Raw genomic sequence first — 13,270 nt, forward strand, 5'->3', positions numbered from 1 at the left:
TCTCACACACACATGCACGCGCGCGCACACACACACACACACACACTCAGCGGCCCCTCGGGGCTCCTGTCAGCGCGACGTGTTGAGGGCAGCTGGTGTGAAAACTTCTTCACTCTGCAGAGAGAGAACCCCTCTGCTGAGGAAGAGGAGGAGGAGGAGGAGGAGGAGGAGGAGGAGGAGGAGGAGGAGGCTTTGCAGCTTGACCACTGTTGATAGCCGGAGGATGGAGGGAGAGTGAGGGGTGGAGGAAGCGGAGGAGGTGGTAATCTCACGAGGGAGCAGAGCGAAGCCGAGCCCCCACAAAAATGTGAGGGAGAAAAATACAAGCGGGGGGAGAGATCGGCAGGGTGGGGGTGGATGGGGGGGGTCGGGGGGGTCGGGTTCACATACTATACGTGTGACATCACTCGCTCTCTCCCTCGCTTTTTTTCACTCCACCAAAAAAACTGAAGAACATCTGCAGTTCAGCAGCAACCCCCCCCCCCCACCCCCTCCCTCACCCCGCCAGGCCTGTGAGGACCACCGTCCAACTTTCATCTGAGCTTTGACCTTTGACCTCCACAACATATGCCTAAACCCTGAAGCTTCAGTCTGACCTTGAACTGACCCTCAGCTTCATATTTCTGCTTCCAGACACATGGGAGAGAGAGAGAAGACATGAAGACACAAGTCCTCTGAAGCAGCAGAGTCAAACACGTCTCACCTGTCCAGTCCCATGCTGACTGAACTGGATTGGTGAACTAGTGCCGTAAAATCCTTTAAATTTAAACGTTAAAGTTTTTCTTTGTTGTGTTGCAGAGCGTGTGTGAGGAAAATGCCTGTATTTTTACAACAACTAGGGATGTCCCGATACAACTTTTTCACTTCCGTTACGATACCGATATTGCAACCTTGAGATTTGGCCGATACCCATATTGGTCCGATACGATATTAGTGCGAATCATACATACTTTCATTACTTTTTTGTAGTGTGGAATGTTAGAGAAGGCTTGATCAAGTGATGTTACACAGAGAACAATAGTCAGCAACAATAGGCATGAGAAAAACTGACCCATTTATTACGTATTAACCAATTGGTTACAAACATTTTAACCTCTAACATAATACCTGCAGTGCTCTACAGTTGAATAAAATAAAAAAAATAAATTATAAGATGCTGAAAAATAACCTAAATAACTCCAATAAAACCAAATTATACTTTAAACGTGCAAACAATTCAAGTCCACTTCAGTTTTTTTTTTTTTTTACTGTCAGTATATAGTGGGAACAGCTGAAGGTGAAGAACAACAAAAACAACACAATATTGTCCACTGTCCAACTGCTCAAACTTAATAGTTCACTGCTCCAGTTTCACTGACTTGTTCTCAGTCTTCACAAAAAAAAAAAAAAAAACATGCTTCAAATGTGCGATGAGTTTGGTCGTATTAAACTTTCCGGATTCTCTGCCACCACGGGAAACTTGTGCATGACAAGTGTAGCACGCCTTTGTCCGAGTTTACGGTAAAATACTGCCACACGGCCGACATTCTGCTCCTACAGTAGCACACACACATAGGTGGTGTTGTTGTTGTGGTCATATGGGCTCTGCATGCTGGATCTGAGAAGTTCTATTGGCTGGATCCAGGTGCTCTTCTTCTGTGGCATTTGTGGCAGACGTTAAGGTGCATTACCGCCACCTGCTGTGTTGAGAATGTGAACCAGAGTCACCTATGGATAGAAGTGCTGGAGTGAAAAATGGACTGCTTCACGGAGCGCTTATATCGGAGATTTTAGATGCAATCCGATAAAATCCGATACTCGTTTTTTGGCTGATATCGGACCGATATCCCATATCAATATCGGATCGGGACACCACTAACAACAACCAAACAATTGCCACGGAAAATGACCTTCTACACAGTGTTATGTTGAAATTTGTCCCTGGTTTTGATTCATCCTGTTCTTCTGGTTCTTCAGGTTCTGGTTGTTTTTAGGTTCTGGTTCGTCATCCTGTAGTTATTCTAGTTCTTTCTCTTCATCCTCTGTTTCTTCTTTTTCTTCATATCGTTCATGCAGTTCTCAGTGTTCTTATAAAACTCACATAATGTCAGAGTCATGTCACTATTTCCAAAGGTCTTCACAGATTTTTTTGTAATATCCTTTTACATAACATACGTCTACATTTCACTTTAAAATTGAACAATAAATGGCTTTGATTCTCAGAATAAGCCAACCAGCACCTCACAGATAAATAAAACAGATCTGAATCAGATCTTTTTAGCTCCAGCAGACGTCATATTGAAGAGTGAGACGCCCACTCAGGAACCTTGAAACTGAAATCCCTGCAGTTTGCCAGGTCCACAGGCCGGAAAGTGTTTCATTCTACTTCTTCTTCTTCTTTGACATTTGCAAATGTAATTTTGACAACAGCCAAGCACACAGACCCTGCTGTGATCTCGAGTCCAGCCCCAAAGGGGGTCTTGGACCCCAGGTTGGGAAACAGTGCCTCGGTTTTTCTCCTCCTCTCTCGGCTCTCTGAAAATCCCCTCGTCCCTCTCTGGGAGAGGCTGCGTCTGATTCCAGATGGGGCCCTGAGGCCGGATGCACCGTGGGCTCATGGGTATGCCCTTCCTCACGCCCTCGCGCCCTCTCACTCCCCCCCGCCCTCTTCCCGCCGGCCCCCCGGCCCAGGCGGGTTCACGCTGGGTGGTCCAGTGGACTGCAGACGCATCAGAGGACAGCTCCACAACAACAACAACAAGTCCACTTCCATTTCTAAACAGGCGGAGCGGGGAACGGAGCAGGAAGTTATGTAACACGGCCACAGACGCTCCTCCACACAGATAGAGGGACAGGCAGAGGATGGAAGAAGAGAGGGAGAGAGAGAGAGAGAGAGAGAGAGAGAGAGAGAGACAGAGAGACAGAGAGAGAGAGAGAGAGAGACGCCTGCAGGCCAACACACCTCATTTTTAAAACAACTCTCTGGAGTCTGCGAGAAAAGTCATCATGTGGGTTTAATCACACGCATTCAGCAACGTAAATGTTTCTGCAGTTTCCTCTGAAGCCACCTGGAGTATGAGCTCACACACACACACACACACACACACACACACACACAGAGTATCTTCCTTGTCGTCTGTCCTATTTTCTGCTCTGACCTCTTTCAGTTCTACATCTGCGACACAGAACGGTCATTAAAGACTAGCAAAGCGTACAAACACTCTTTCCATGTGTGTGTGTGTGTGTGAGTATGAGTGTGTGTGTGTGTGTGTGTGTGTGTGTGTGTGTGTTGGTCTTCGTCCTCCATCCACATCAGTCAGTGTAAATGAGTGTAACATGAAGTTTCCTGCTGTGGTGGGGAAAGGTGTGAGCGTTGCACCTTGAAGCCCAGCTTGCCCTTCTTGCAGCAGAGGCAGGCCAGCATGAGGAAGACGAAGGTGAAGAGGCCCGAGAAGGAGATGGCCACCACAGCCAAGGAGGACGACCAGGACAGCTCGCTCAGTGGAGCGCCATCTGTAGGCAAGAGAGAGAGGGACAGGCATGAAACACAGCGTCAGATGTGTTTCTGCAGGAGAAAAGATGCTCTGAATTTTACAGCTCTTCTCCATCCAATGTCTTTAGATCTTTATTCAGTTTTCATGTGTATCAAGGCTGCGCAAGATGATTCGCAAGTCATTTTAATATCAACTTCCTTCATCCGAGTGTTTTCATTTTCGCAGATTTTGAGATTGACTGAAACTGTGGGATCGTTTGCGTGCTGTACAGCTGCACTGCAGCGGCCCAGAAACACACATTATGCTGCAACAGTCTCTGCACCAGTGCTTTCCACAAACCCAGATCATTATGAGACGGCGGAGATCTCATGACCTCCATAACAAGTGCTTAAATGTTATCCTATTTACATAAGAAGCAACTCTAACGACCACATTTTCTTCTCTTTTTCAATCAAAAATGATCAGATTTTGTTGTTTGGAACAAAATCTGCATGCTTTTCACAGATGAAAATAGCTTCCTTCAATAAAGTATCACTTTCCTGTATTTTGGAGATTTTTCACCTGATTGAAAAGAAAAAAAATACATAATTGCTTGAGTGATGCTGGTAAACCAACAGAAAAATACAAATCATGCTTGTCTGATCTGCATACAGGTATCAGATTATATTGTTTGTGGTGCTGGTGGCACATCGGCCAAATCAGCATCTGACAAACATTAGATGTGTCATAAACCAGCATTAGAAAAGGAAAAAAACCAGCATGAACAAGCATAAAGTAGCATAAACCAGGACAAATCAACGTCAGGGCGGCACGAATATGAGTATAAACAAGCATCCGTCCAGCATAAAACTGTACAAAGCAGCATGAACCAGGATAAAACCATCAGATCAGCATGAACCAGTGTGAATTATCATAAATCAATAAGAAAACAGAACAAAAATCGTGATATTTTTAGTGCTTTTGCTGAGTGGAAATGCAAATGACTAGAAAGGAGAAAATATCCGGTCTCTCGAGTCAGCCGGCACCATTTTTCAGTTTTATTAAGGAGCAACAAACACTTTTGTTTGTTTAATTAAATGTGAAATGAAATTTAATCATGGTACAATATTAATTCAGCTGGTTTATATAATTCAGTCAGTGAAGCTCCGCCGCTGAAGCGCAGCGTTGTTGTTTTGTGGAGTCTCTTCTTCTCTCTCTCTCCTCCTCTTGTTTTGAGAGTCGGCCTGCTTTAAATTTTTTAAAGACTTAAAAATAATCCTCCGTGTGACATAAATTCTACAATTATTTTTAGGTGGAAGCATTTCGTTTTTTTTCTTTATTTTTTGTTGTCCAAAACTTCTGAACTGCAGCGGTCACCACTGTACCGGCTCGGACGGATGGAAACGCACCACCGACTTCAACCGCAAATCCTTCACACTGACAGCCTCCACACACACACACACACACACACACACACACACACACACACACATGCATATTCATGATAAACAGAGCCGTCTCTGCTGCCAGTTGGTCTGTGATCCCCTGAAAGCCGCTGCGACTGGCTCTGAGTGTGCATCAGCCTCTTAGTGTAATTGGAGCGAGAGCGGACGCTGTTGTTTGGGAGGTTGGCGGGAAGAGGAGGAACCGGGAAAGAAAAGATAAACATGCAAATTTAACCGGGTAAATGCACAATTAGCCGTACGGCTCTGGGAATCGAACACACAGCCTGAGCGTCTTATGAGGGAACAGAAAGTAGGGACAACTTTATGGTCAGGGGAATGTTAGGCCTCAAATTTGATTGATTTCCTTGAAACACACATTCTAGATGTGATTGTAATGGAGCGTAACAGTGATTTTAGAAGATATATAAACTTTTCTGCACATTTTCACCTATTTTAAAGAATTTTTTCAGCATAAATAAAACACACTGTGGAGCTTCACCCAGAAGAGAAGGTAGGAATCAGGAATCAAGCGTGCAGTTCATATCTGATCTCGTGCTGGAGTGTTCCTCCTGATCCCCTGGCTGAAGTTCAGGTGCAGGAAGCAGCTGAGTGCAGCAGTTAGCCGAGGAGAGGGAAGGAGACGAGCGGAATGTTCGGGTGCAGCCATGCGACGCTGCCGCAGGTTTTTGGCCCGTCAGAAAGAGAGAGGCTGAAATACGAAGTGACAGAAGATACATGCTGTCTCCGCAGCTTTCTGAAATACACACAAAGACCTTGTCGAGCGTTTTCTTCCTCGGCTGTTTGAAATCGATGGCTTTTCCCAGAGAAATAGAGAGAATTGTCCCTCTTGTTAGCTGTAATGAGCCCAGATCTGAAAAGACAAATGTCTCTTGCTAAAGGTCGACATGTTTGCAGCGGCGCGTCGCCTCGGAGAGTTTATTAAGCACAGCGGAGCAGGCGCGGGAAGGTGCGCTGACATTTTCTGAGATGCTGCGTTTCTCTTTTTCCTCTCACTACTTCATGCCAGCAGCTCCAGCACAACAGAGGTGGTAACCATTTTTAGCCTCCCGAGGCTGAGAGCAGAAGCAGATCTTGATGACTAAATGATGAAAAGGGAGCGAGCGTGAGGAGAAAGACGGAGCAGGAGGCAGGAGCTGTGTGCCGAGCGGCGTCTCCCCCGGGAGCGGAACCTCAAAAACTCGCTGTGAGACGCAGGCTGCAGCGCGGCCACGTCTGACTGGCGCACGTGTTCGATCTGCCTTTGCAGAGATGCTAAAGCATGAAAAATCACTCGGGATGGTTTTGCGGCCTCAGTTAAGAGTCCTCACTAAATATATTTGAGTAAGTTTTGCATGAATAAATTGAGATCAGAAGGATGCAGTGTGGCGGAAGGGGTAAAAATTATTAAAATGTACTTTTAATATATACAAAAATCAGTGCATACTGCATGGGAATATATCTTTTTTTGCAGATCAGTCAGTCTATATACTGCATTTTGTGCAGCCCGATCACTACATCTGTTCCATTTTTTCATGGTGGGAAAAAAATAATAAAATAAATGCTAATCTTAGCAGATCTCACCTCGTCTTATCTTATCCACCTCACAGCACTGACTATGAAGTTCAAATACCAACACCGAACCTTCAAATGACTGCAGGCGAGAGGAACGGGGCTCATACACTAAAGAATGGCTGGAATCAATAGAAACTCCTCACAGTGAGTCTGTGAGCCAGTCCATCAGAGAAACTCAGCTCCCTCCTCCTGTCGGCTGCTGTTGACGACACACTTCCATCAAACACACAGAGAGAGAGAGAGAGAGAGGAGGATGCAGGAAGACTCAGCAACAACAGAGAGCTGGAGGACGGAGGAGACTGGAGGAGCAGAGGGGAGGCGGGAGCTTCAAACAAAGTCACAACACGTGTGGGAACCTCTCATGGACTGTCTGCTTCTGAGGGCAGAAAAGAAACCGATCTGCTGCACACACACACACACACACACACACACACACACACACACACACACACACACACACACACACACACACACACACACACACAAAACAGCCATCTTGTTTCTGCTCTCACTCAGATGAAAACTGCAACTCGACATGAACCAGTGACCACAGACGGGGGAATGAGTGTAAAGGATAGAACGATTGTATATAAACATAATAATGCTAAATAATAATGCTAGTTTGATGCTAATGTGTGTTTTCTGCAAAATTTCAATTATATCATGATGAAAATATTGAAATGTACCTGTTTTATTATGACGATGCAAAGAGAAATCGGTCTGCCTCGACGCAGATGGCACCGTCTCATTAAAACTCTGCTGTGCTCTTCTGTGGTTCAAGCTCTACTGTCATTAAAATGCATGTTTACACACACTGAGGTCCAGTTCAAACCAGAAGAGCCATAAAATATAACTGAAATACCAAGACGCACTTATCAGTTGTCCTCACTTGCCGAACAATAGCTGATGGACTTGGTGTGTTTGTCCTTATTCTCCCTGATTTTATATCACACTGTCACAAAAAAGCAGAATATAAGACCATAAAACCCAAAGCATCTGATTTCCAATGTTGATTTATCTTACTTAATGAAGTGCATCAGGTTGTTCTACTGCTTACAAAGATGGAGTCCTTACTCTTCCACAGGTCTGTCAAAAAAACGAACCTCTTCATTTTTAATAGTGTGGCTGAATGTCTCTGCAACAAAAAAATAAATAAATAAAATTGACCCACGAAAGGTTTTAATTCAATCCAGAAATCTAGACTAAAAAAATGTAAAGCATGGGAATTAGCATTAGCATCAGAGAAAATATGGATCATTCTTTTAAAAGAATATCTTCACGTTTTTTGGTTTTTAATTCACCTGCATGTCGGGCAGAGTTTTAGCTCCTCTCCATTATCCAGCCACAGATCTGATGTGTTGAGCGTCACCCTGAGCACTGTCACGTCTCCTCATTGTTCTCACTCGGTGAGTCAAATTCCCCCTGCAGGAATCTAACGGCCTGAAACCTTTCAGAGTCATTTACTCTCAGGTACAATGTGAGACCCTACAGTGGCCTGCAGCACAGTCCTGCAGTGTGGACATGTCACACTGGGATTTGCGAGGATTAGCTGCTCGTAGCACGTGAAGCAACACAAGCAAACGGCCCACGTACTGTAACCTCTTTGCACAGGAAGCTGTCGTGCGGAGAGACTGACCTCAAAACACATCTCTGCATTGTGGAATTCTGTGAGACAGGGCCGAATGTGAGGAGTCAGGGCTTCAGCGCACACAGGGGGGTTTGCAGGAAAGGATACAAACACAAGTCAATGGGCTGAGAGTAAGGTCATCGCTGTGAATAGAACTCCAACCTATCGCTCTCATTTTCGTAGTCCTCCTCAGTTTACAACAAGCAACGACCACCACGCTGACACGAGATCTCTCTCCACGGCAGCTGGCGTCTGAGTACATCAATCAGAGTTCATTTCATATCACAACTAACCACAAAACACGTTTCCCTGAAAGCGGCCATATTATCCCTGTTTAGCAACCCCTCGCAAATAATACAGCAGCTCTGGATCAGCCTCACTGGCACCTCTGCCTTCAGGACTGTGTGTGTGTGTGTGTGTGTGTGTGTGTGTGTGTGTGTGTGTGTGTCTAGGCCTGGTATATTCAGCGCTGAGCTCCCCTGAGAGCCGACCTGCACATCAGCAGCAGGTCCAGCAGTGGATCGTGTTTCCTCTGCCTTTCTCTCTGTTCACCCCTGATGTTTTTTATTATTCACATGTCTTTCCACCTGTCCTGTGCAACATTCTTCACTGTAACCTGTTAAACAGGACTATCTGTGAAATATGTGTCACAATGTGTTTTTTTCTCCTTCAACTTACCCATAATGCAATTATATTGGATTGTATCACAATGTATCATACCAAAATGTATAGCATTGTACCGTATCAGATCATATCACTACACATTGTGTGCTATTGTTTGATACCATATTATGCTGTCATCACATCACATCCTACTGTATCTTTTTTTTTTTTTTTTTTTTTACATATGATATGAAGCCAAATCATGTCGCATCACAGCACACCCTCTCTTCTGCTGAATTCTTTTCATCACAGCTGTGGATTAAAAAGTGCATCCTCATCATTGTGACTGAAGTTATTTCAGCTTCACACAAGTTTAACTCTGAAACTTGGTGGTGAATGCTATAGCTGCCTTTTTTAACACTAATAGCCCTTTCACACTGAGGTACTGCGTCCGTGAAGGGCTGTGGATCACTGCGGCCTGCAGTATGCAATGTACAAAGTTTTACGTTGTGTTTTCGGATGAAATTTCATGCTGATTGCAACAACTATGGACCATCTTGTATGATTTTGGAATGACTACGCTGTGATCTGGCGTATTTGACATATAAACCAGTACCAGCCAGTCCGCCACAGTTCAAAGCAAAAAAACAATCAAACATGTTTCATTTTTTTAAAATCATTTCAGACAGTTTATGGCCTATTGATTTCACATCATTTTGCATTTGTCGTAAAGCCAAATACCAGCCAGTTTCAGTCTCCTTTACAGTATAAAGTCTAATGAGAAAAGGGTATAAAGGATTTGTTGCCTTTCATTTGCAAGTCTTTACATGTAGTCAGAAACTGTTGCACCTGTACCACTGAGTCAGCTTCATAATAAAATCATCTCTCGTGCTAATTAAATATCCCCTCTTTTCAAAGCATTGTGGTGTCTGGGAGCTTAGAGAAGGAGCATGCACTCTTACTTCATTCCTGTCCTTTCTGTTAGAGATTTCTATTTGCTTGAATATTGGTTGAAAATATGTGAACATACAGATTTACAGTGTCAGACTCTTTCGCCTTTGTCTCCCACTCTTTATGCAGCTCAGCTTCAGACTGACTCGCAGAGTGTGTGTGTGTGTGTGTATGTGTGTGTGTGTGTGTGTGTGTGTACGTGTGTGTGGTCGCATAGTGCGCTCGGTGTGTGTGTGTGATCTGTTAAAGGTCACAACACTGAGTGGACCAGCGGTGCAATTCCCTCCCACTGAAACATGAATGCCACTCCTTTGTTTGTTTCATTTCTCCTGCTCTTTTCTTTCCGTCTTCGCACGCTGCCGTCCCGGGGGATGATGGGATGTCTGCTGCACGTGTATGTGTGGGTTTTTTTCTTTTTCTTTTTTTTGTATTGTTCTGAAACAACTCAAGCTTGAGGATTCTTCTTGGCTGCACTGATAAACAGCGGTGCTCTTGTTCTCTGTGGGTCTGCTTTGTCACAGTGAGGAAACACAGCGAGTAAACAGAGAAACAAACAGGAAGCAGCGGAGGGCAGATTAAACTGCTGAATGTGAACCTATATGAGCTCTGGAGATGAGGATTACAATAACATAACATTCCTTTGTCTTTAGTCTGTGCTCTTCCTGTCTTCTTCCTATAGTCTGTGCTCTCTCTCTCTCTCTCTCACTCTTTCTCTCTCTCTCTCTCTCTCTCTCTCTCACAGAATTTCTTGTGTCATTATTTCCATGCACTCTTTGAACTAAACCAGGGTTTATCGTTCATTTTGCATCGCATCTCTTTGTCATATTTCTCTCTGTGGGAACCAACAAAACTGCACTTCTCCAACTCCTTCTGTTCCTGAAAAATTCAGCCTCAGCAAACAGAGAATTTATCATGATTTAAGGAATATTATTCTGTGTGATATGCAGTGAAAACCTGACATTTATCAAGTTCTTGTATCTGGGAAAGCAGTGCAGAAGCAGGGGATTATGGGTCTTCGGAGTTCGCGGTTCACGTGCAGCCAGTGAAGCGCGAACACATGACAAGGCTTTATAAAGATGTCGGGCTGTGGTTCATGCACACACACACACACACACACACACACACACACACACACACACACACACACACACACACACAGAGGTGGTGTTAAAGCGAAGAGAAATGTCTGACAAATTGCATAAAGACTGCACAGAGAAGGTAAGAAACGTGAACGTAAATTAAATGGTTCACCTGAGCGAACCTGGGCCAGCATGAGAGCAGAGCCAGAGCACTTCCCGCTGTTTGTGATGCTTATCTGAATGAATCATCTCGGCCGGGGAGGCCTAATGGAGCGGAGAGAACACAAACCTGCGCACATCACAGACTACGCAACTCCATGATTGTTTCTTCCTGCGGCCCTCCATCTCTATCTGTAATCTCTCCCGTCTCATCACCCTCCTCCCAGGAGAGCTTCCCTCACACACACTCCTTCACAGCTTCTTTTCTGTGTGTGTGTGTGTCTGCCATTCCTCATATTAGTCTGTGTGTGGATGGATTGTACGAGACCGCTGAAGCAGAATGAATCTCGTCTTCCTGCCTGATGTTGCTGCGGCTGAATGTGACGTCACATCGAAGATGTCACACAGAAAAAAGAGAGGCTGTGACATAACACACACATACACGCGAGTGAGTGTGAAAACAGTAAATAGTGTAGTACCATTATTCAGCGGCAGGAAGATGCTCTATAATATGGAGATTAGCTCTTCTTACAGTTTTTCACAATTGCTAAAACACTAAACCCCATTGCCTGAACCAAACTCTCAGTGGCCTAAACTCATTTTTCGAATCAAACACTCTTTCGGCAAAAACTTAAACACTGTTCAGGTCCTATGCTCAATTTGCAAAACCCATCTGCTCTTTTTTGCAAAACCTTAGACACATTCTCAGTCACTAAACACATTTCACAACATTTTTGCAAAATTGTACTCACTGGCAGCAAAATGTGAACACAACTCCAACACAACTGTCATCTTTTACACACAACAACTCAAAACTGAACACACATATTTCTAATGATGTGATCAGACCAAGTGTGCACAAAGACAAGATGCTGGAGACTGAATCTCCATGACCATGACCATGCAGTAGTGTGCTTTTGTTATGTATTTATTTTTTGTTATGACTGTGAATTTAGATATCACTTTGACTTAGATGGGTTTTTTTTTCTAAATGCATTTCCAATACGTAAAATAAAAATTTTCTGTGCACTACACACTCTGAAAACTGCTGGGTTACTGTAAAAATAACCCACATTGGGTGAAATTGCTGACCCAGCGCTGGGCCCAAAAGGGACCGAGCCAATGCTGGGTTATTTCTACCCAGCTGTTTGGGCTGAAGATTTGACCCTGATGCTGGGTCAAGATTTATCAGCGGGTCTGGGAAGGTTACTTTACAGTAAAAATGTAAACCCTCAGAATTCAGAAACACGTGCCCTCTGCCATGCAAGGCTGTCAAACCCTCCACTGGAAGCCATCTGGGGTTCAGTGCAGTTCATTGACATGTAGAGGAAAAGATTTGAACTAACAACCTCACAATTGCTAGCCAACCACTCTACCAACTGAGCCACAGCCACACATGAGTATAAGGAGAGGGATGTCATATGTCTTTTCCTTCTTAGCCATTGCAATAATCTTCAGTGAGAACACAGGACTCCAGTTTTCTGTTGCGTTTGTTGCCAGAAGTCTCCAGATGCAAGTAGGAGAAGGAGTTGCAGGAGTGTTCAAAATGGTGATTTTGTTCAAATCATCAATTCACTCTGCTGGGTCGACACAATTCATCTAATTTGGGGTAAAAGTGACCCAATCTGCACAAAATCTAGGGCTACCCAGGAAATGGGTTGGGAAAATAACCCAGCAGGTTTAAAAGTGTGGACTGCTTGCTGTGTCCTCAGTTATTTCATGTAGTGTCTAATGAATGATCTGAGGTGAAGATGTTTCTACCTGCTGTGTGTAAGATCTGAACGCATAGTGTGGTTTTAATCACAAGAGAACTGGTTTTGAGGCGATAATTCGATTTTGACAGAAATGTCTGAGGTTTTTGTGAATGTAGTGTGGCTTTTTGGATTTGTGTTTAAGGTTTTGAGAAAATGGATGGAGGTTTCAAGAAATGTGTTTTAGCAATTGTGAAAAACTGTAAAAGAAAGAGATTGACTGACAACAACAAATAGCAGTAAAAAAGCATGCCAGTGCTAATCACAGCTACTGCAGATACATACTAAAGCTAATGTTACTTACAGAGACCATGTTTCACAGTGCTGACAGGAACTAATAATAAGATTAATGAGGTGTTTTTCCTGCGGTATACCGGAGCTTAATGAAATTGTAACAGTTAGGAAATAAGCCCTGATGCTAAGAGTCGGCTCACTGAGTGGAGAAACATGGCAACATTTGTTTTGAACTGAGAAACCTGCATAAAGGCAGCCTCTAACAAGCAGAGCATCTTGACTTGTGACACATGAGAAACCGAGAGACGGCAGCTCCTCACAGACTGCACCGTCTTTTCAAGTATTAATGGAAGATGCTGGCCAGGTTTGTGATATGCGTCCGCCTTGATTATGCATG

General features: G+C 44.1%; 1 protein-coding gene across 1 annotated transcript in view; it reads right to left on the bottom strand.

Annotated features, from left to right (window-relative positions):
- The window catches only part of aatkb (apoptosis-associated tyrosine kinase b), a 45,847-nt gene that overhangs the window by 23,005 nt on the left and 9,572 nt on the right, over positions 1-13,270 (bottom strand). The window contains exon 2 of the mRNA XM_030097632.1: positions 3,359-3,492. Within this exon, the coding sequence (XP_029953492.1) occupies positions 3,359-3,492 (134 nt within the window). The remainder of the gene's footprint in view (positions 1-3,358; positions 3,493-13,270) is intronic.

Source organism: Salarias fasciatus, chromosome 8, assembly GCF_902148845.1.
Source record: "Salarias fasciatus chromosome 8, fSalaFa1.1, whole genome shotgun sequence".
Lineage (NCBI taxonomy): Eukaryota > Metazoa > Chordata > Actinopteri > Blenniiformes > Blenniidae > Salarias > Salarias fasciatus.